Source organism: Pistacia vera, unplaced genomic scaffold (genome assembly GCF_008641045.1).
Source record: "Pistacia vera cultivar Batoury unplaced genomic scaffold, PisVer_v2 Contig17, whole genome shotgun sequence".
Taxonomy (NCBI): domain Eukaryota; kingdom Viridiplantae; phylum Streptophyta; class Magnoliopsida; order Sapindales; family Anacardiaceae; genus Pistacia; species Pistacia vera.
In genome coordinates this window covers 103,475-109,537 of record NW_022195789.1, presented here as the reverse complement: position 1 = coordinate 109,537, position 6,063 = coordinate 103,475, and the positions used below count along the sequence as shown (strand labels likewise).

The 6,063-nt window shown below is 33.7% G+C and overlaps 1 protein-coding gene and 1 long non-coding RNA gene across 3 annotated transcripts; both read right to left on the bottom strand.

Moving 5' to 3' along the window:
* Nucleotides 1–610: 610 nt before the first annotated feature.
* Nucleotides 611–2,723, bottom strand: LOC116125708. Its single transcript, XR_004127372.1, has 3 exons — nt 2,694–2,723; nt 2,117–2,308; nt 611–1,009 (listed from the first exon to the last, which is right to left on the bottom strand). It is a non-coding gene; the product is annotated as an uncharacterized LOC116125708 (long non-coding RNA).
* A 1,479-nt stretch (nt 2,724–4,202) lies between these two features.
* Nucleotides 4,203–5,147, bottom strand: LOC116125709 (kinesin-like protein KIN-12A). Of its 2 annotated transcripts, none has more exons than XM_031411427.1 (4): nt 4,942–5,147; nt 4,747–4,800; nt 4,569–4,668; nt 4,203–4,480 (listed from the first exon to the last, which is right to left on the bottom strand). In XM_031411427.1, exons 1-4 carry the CDS (start codon nt 4,972–4,974, stop codon nt 4,344–4,346), a joined length of 324 nt encoding a protein of 107 aa, XP_031267287.1. In that variant the 5' UTR covers nt 4,975–5,147; the 3' UTR covers nt 4,203–4,343. The 2 variants fall into 2 exon arrangements, with proteins under 2 accessions (XP_031267287.1, XP_031267288.1); XM_031411428.1 differs by having other exon boundaries at nt 4,203–4,371.
* Between the last annotated feature and the right edge of the window lie 916 nt (nt 5,148–6,063).

Sequence of the window (6,063 nt, the reverse complement as noted above, 5' to 3'; positions counted from 1 at the left end):
TTTGTTGGCGATATGTGAGACAAACACGGAGAAAATATCGGAATCGCTTAAGGTGCATAGAGTAGTAATTACATCAATAATTTGGCATGCAATAGGTATTTCTCAATTGCGTGAAAGCTAATTATTGTTTCAAGTAATGAGGAACAGAATGGAAATATACCTGAAAAAAAAAAAAAAAAACTTTTAGATTTATTTTTCAAACACTAACTCTTTTCTCTATAATTTTTAATTTAATGGAAATTGCATAAGTCTCAGTACATGTGAACTGCATTAGCATGTTCCCATGACAATACAAATGATTTTGACAGTACTTCACTTTTTCGATATTTCATTTTTCTTTTTATTTGATTTCTACATTTCTAGTACCATAAAGTTCTTTAAATTCTAGTCTCATCACCAGAATAACACACTTGGCTAATTGACATTTTTTGTTCTATTAAAGTATATAGTTTTACAGACGTAATAAAGAAAAGTGCATCAAACAACACCAAGATGTAGATTCAAGTGACAGACACCAGAATCTAAAGATTACCTTATAAAGTACAGATGTAGAATCGACAAGATTTATTCTACTTGTTTTAAACCTGCTTATACCATCTGCCTGGCTCTAAAAGACACAAGAATTTAACACAAAAAACATCAATCACAATGAAATGAAACAAAACTCATGAAAAAAACAAAGATATTCAAGTTTTCTGTTGTTGTTGCATGTCAATAGATTCTACTCTTACGTCAAAGTTAATGAAGTAGATATAATGAGTAAAACTGCACAGAATATCAGATTGCTTAGCTGGTAAAGAGTATTCTAATATACAGACACAGATTTATATGCCTTTAACAGAAACCCTTTATGCAATCCGTAACTCATAATTTAAAGAAAAACTACTAATTTTTAAATTGCAGCAGTTATTACCTTGCATCGAGATTCAACAACACAAATGAAAACACTACGTGAGTGTGAGCTTTCTGCATTTATACTAGTTGCACCTGTCCTCCTGTTTGACAATCCCTGCATCATAAAAACACTAATCATAAATTTAATGTAAGAAAAATTAGCAAATCAAACATATTAAAATCAGACATTGAGGGGAGACAGTGAATAATCCAATTTATTTTCCCCAAAATAACTACTAACTATGATCCAAAAGCAGTAGATAAAAACAAAACAAAATGAATTTCATGGATGACAATTCTCTACATGAACCTCATCAATTAGCCAAACTTCCAGATCTGAGGTGAGAACTTAAGGTAAAGCCTTACACCATGAGCAATAATCTTTAAAATGCTTCAGTCCAGTAAGCAAATATACATCAATCTAAATGCCCTTAAAGAAGTAAAACCGGCATACTTCTTGTAAAAAAATAACTTTAGTAAAACATTTAATGTTGTGTCAATCTTTATTACAATTTATTTATTGATTATTCGGAAAAGCTTAGACTTCCATATAAATCCTTCACCATTATACATAAACTAAAAGAAAAATAAAAAAACTCTCAAGTCACCTTAACTCTTTTGTCTGGTCAGTTCTTTGTCTCCTTTTGAGTCATTTGGGAACTAGGATACAAGAAGAAGATTCAAACTCCTAGAAGAACATGAATGATTTCCTATGTATAAAAATCACCAATGTGTATATTTGATACATATTCTTATATTTACTTCCTTCTTTATCATCCAAAAAAAAAATTATTTTTGTTATTGCCATATCTTAAACTTTCTATTTCCTAAACCATGGTACTGTATTCGCCAAAAACACCTCCTTTTTTTATGTTCAAACACTTAGTAAATTTGTAGTGTACTCTATTCACATGCCAGAAAAAGAAAAACAAATGGAGTTGCCAAGCATTACATGCAGTAAACCCTTAAATATAATTCAAGCACCAGGAAAAATTCCTATATGTTGGGTGTACCTATTAGGTCATAGTCAATGTATCATGGAATTAAATTTGTCAAGCAAAGAAACACTATAATGACAAGGAAAATGAATATATACATGTTTGTACTAGCCAAGGAATCGTACAACATTTCTTTTATTGGCATTCCCTAAAAAAGTCTCAAATGCTAGGAACCCCCTTAAGCACCCTTACTATGCGGTCCAAGAAGGAAAAACAAAGCAAACCTTTATCAGCAGTTGTGTGACATCCTTCATACTGCTCTGTCAAATTTTCAATATAAACACCAGATTTGACATCTTCTCTTATCTGGAAGAAGAAGCAAAACAGGGCCAAGGAAAACTGAATTTATGTAGGTCATTTACTGGATGAGAGTGCTTCTGTTACTTGAAGATTTCTTTGGCTTGGATCCAACAAATCTGTGATTTGTTCATTGTAAATTTGCAATACTATGTATATATATTAGGACATGCAACATTAAATTTCACAAAAGCAAAAGGGATACTGTCCAATCACAAAACCTAAAGAAAAGAACAACGACATTTCTCTCTCTCTAATACAAAACAAAAAAAAAAAAAAAAATCACAATTTCTTCTCGGCTTTTCCTTTCGTAACAAACAGAAACTAACAAAACTTAAAATTTTCTCACTTGAGTCACTTTTTCCCCAAATTCTTCCAAAATTTTCAAAAACGCATAATATCAAATAACCACTGAAAGAAGAAGATCGAAACCTTATTGACAGAGATGCAGTTCATTGTCAAACAAAGAATTATTCTTCAACCTGAGAAGGTTGACAATATAACCAGGGCAATCAGAATGCAATTCAATGAGCTTCATGCTAACTTTGAGAATGGTGACAAGGAACTTTAGAACATGATGCAATACTGGAAGCAGAGTCGTTAATCCACAACCAGCTCTGCTTGAAAGAAGCTTGCTAGCGGTCGAAAGTCGTGGACTGGTGGGGGTCAATCACCTTACTGCAAGAGTTGATTGTTGGATCCTTGCATTCTGTTCATCAACAGTAAACTTAATATCAGCCCCAAAGGACAGCTTCTGTGAAGACTCTACCTTGTGACTCGTACAGAATACATATAATTTGAGACAGAAAATACAAACTGGAGTAAGTTGTCTAACAAATATGAAATTTTATAAAACTTGTTAAAATCTAGATTGTAATATTTTTCTCTTCTTGAAGGCAGCACAAAAAAATAGTCAAATGATAAAATACCCAAAACAGTCAAACTAAGGGTAGCTCTTGCGATTTTTCAATTATGAAGTACCCTCACCTAACAATCATAGTATTTCAAAACAGAGCTGCAATGTTTCTTTCCCACCAAAACTTGGATCTGTTTGCCCTAGTGCTTGCACGACCTTTCACAGGACAAAAATGGAAGACCAAATCTAATGTTTGATTTGGACTTGCTGTCCGATAAAGCGTGGGCTTTTTTTATGACCTCAGCAAATAAAACATTCAAGGAAGGATGACCTTCTCCATCTTCTGTTATTTCCATAGAGTTATCTCCCTCATCCAAACTCATGCTACATATGTCATTGGCATATGCATTTACAAAATATCCTTTCTGAGCCAGGATCGTCAGAAGTGCTGGGCAAATATAATTGAAAAATGTTCATTGTGAGAAGACAACATTGATGATACTATGGAGATGAGCATCTAGTTGACTGTATATATCCATGCTATGTCACCAAGAATGCTACTCAGCCTTATGGATTGATTCAAAATTAAAGCATGAAGTCTCTTGAATTCAGCATAATTTTCTGAGAGTTCTAGACATTTTATGACTGTCTGGGGACATTTCCTGGGCAATTCATTGAGTGGTTATCCTAAAACACTTGCTTATGGACAAAATTACGCAGTTTTTAAGTTTGGAAGGTTAAATATTGATTACGGATGTTACAGGGAACTTCATCTTCCCAGTGAAGTAATGGTGGCATACTACAATCATGTTTACATGTGATTCATACAGCTTCTGCCTCTGCATGCCACCATTTGTTACCATACTTCTAGTAAAGACTTGAAATGAAGAACTTAACTAGAAATAGCTCTTACCATTGAACTTTTAATCTTGCTCCCCTCCAACAGAAAAATCACAAAAAGGAGTGCAACTATCTCTTGTCTACCTAGACTTTTGTTGTAATCTTAAACACAACCATATGATTCTAAAATTATCTATGACTTTATCTATAACTATTATTACAGACTTTTGCTAAGGTTTGTTTAAATATCGCTAAACTCCTCTAATACAGTAAAACCTTTGGGAGTTCAAAAATAATTTCAGAACCAGAGGTGCGTATTTGAGATTGCACCCTAAGTTCGGAGAGGTCAAAAGATGACATTACCAAGTAGAATAAATAGAATTTGCTACAAAGGAAGAAAAAAAAGCCTTAGAGAATGTGACAGACCTATAGGCGAACGTCATCGTCTCGGGTTTTCATCAAAGCCTCCAATGAAAGATGCAAGAGCTTAGGACAGTGAGCAAAAAGAACATCAGCTCCGTCACTATTGATGGATTCACATTGGAGGATGGATACTTTATACAAAACAAAAAGGATCTCTCCACAGATTTCCTCACTGTACTTGGAGGAACAAATAGGTCTTAGGTTACAATAGGGTAGATGCATTCAAGGTAAATCTTATTCTGGGTTAAGTAGTTTCATACCATGGCAAACGAAGCAAACCTTTACCAGTACTTGTGTGACATCTTCATACTCCTCTGTCAAATTTTCAACATAAACACCAGATTTGACATCTTCTCTTATCTGAAAGTAGAAGCAAAACAGGGTCAAGGAAAACTAAATTTGTGTAGGTCTTTTACTGGACGTGAGTGCTTCTGTTACCTGAAGATTTCTTTTGCTTGGATCCAACAAATTTGTGATTTGTTCATTGCAAATCTGCAATGATGTGGATATATTAGGACATGCAACATTAAATTTCACAAGAGCAAAAGGGATACTATCCAGTCACAAAACCTCAAGAAAAGAACAACGACATTTCTCTCTCTTCTAATACAGAACAAAAGAAAGAAACTTAACAATTTCTCTGAAGATTGTGTTTCTTGGCTGCATGAAGTGGTTGATTCCGATCAGTAAACTACAGAGAGAGAAGAGAGAAGATAGAGTGGGGTTTGTTAATTTGGGCAAGATTGCTGAGATTGAGGGCGTTGGAGACAAGAAGAGGAGAGGAGAAAGAAATGTAGCCGTTAGAATAGAGGGGTAAACTTCTGAATTTTGTTGAATTGTTCACATTGTGGGGAATTGATACCGAGAAAAAGAATGAGAAAGTGAAAGTTGTTTTGAACGCGTGATAACGTTTTGATTGGTCGCCTCAAAATAAGAATTACGTTGCATAGAATTGGGCTGGAAAAATTGTTTTGAAAGCGTGGTAAGAGGGGGTGTTCTTGCAGCCTCAACAATTGTATTTTAATGCATATGGCAATCAAGCAAGCTTAATTATTTAATTTGCAATAGATATTGTTGTTTTTATAAGTTACTTTTTTTTTCTTCTTCTTAAAATGAAACAAAATATAATATTTTTTTCACATGATTTTCAAGAAGTAGAATTCAAAACAACATTTATGATACCACCGACGTATCACAACCAAATGCTAACCACATTCATGATAAATATTATAAGAAAGAAGGTATAAATTATGTGCATGCATTAAAAAAAAAAAAAAAAAATTAAACAAAATAAATGGTTATATAGGAAAATAAGGTAATTAGTTTACTAATATATAGAGAAGAAATGCTAGCCTTACTCACACAATGATTTAACAGGCATGTGACCGCATGTGAATGCAAACTATGGGATGGGAAGATAAGTGAGTAAGAGAAGTGAGTAAGGCTAGCATTTCTCTATATAGAGTCTGATGTAATTTTGAGATTATATTATTGCTTTTTAATGTCTTCATGAGGGTAAAACTAACCCAATTCTTCAAAAAAGCAAGAGATAAAAGGAACAAAATATGTTATTACTTAAAGTTTTGAGTTAAAAAGCATTGACCCCCAAGGTTTATTGTTTTAGCCACTGTTTTGAAAACTAGACCAAACCCGACCGGTTCAACCGATGATCGGCGCCCTATTAGGTCTGGGTTACCATTTTTAACTGTTCACAAAATCCCTAAACTGATCACCGATGAACAAGTGGCTATCAAG

What these genes read in the sequence shown, in the direction of transcription:
- LOC116125709 (XM_031411427.1), bottom strand. Translation starts at nt 4,974, where the DNA reads ATGCAGCCAAGAAACACAATCTTCAGAGAAATT. An exon ending in CAAGCAAAAGAAATCTTCAG is followed by an intron (nt 4,669 to 4,746) that starts GTAACAGAAGCA and finishes TTCTACTTTCAG; the next exon opens with ATAAGAGAAGATGTCAAATC. An exon ending in GGTTTGCTTCGTTTGCCATG is followed by an intron (nt 4,481 to 4,568) that starts GTATGAAACTAC and finishes CTCCAAGTACAG; the next exon opens with TGAGGAAATCTGTGGAGAGA.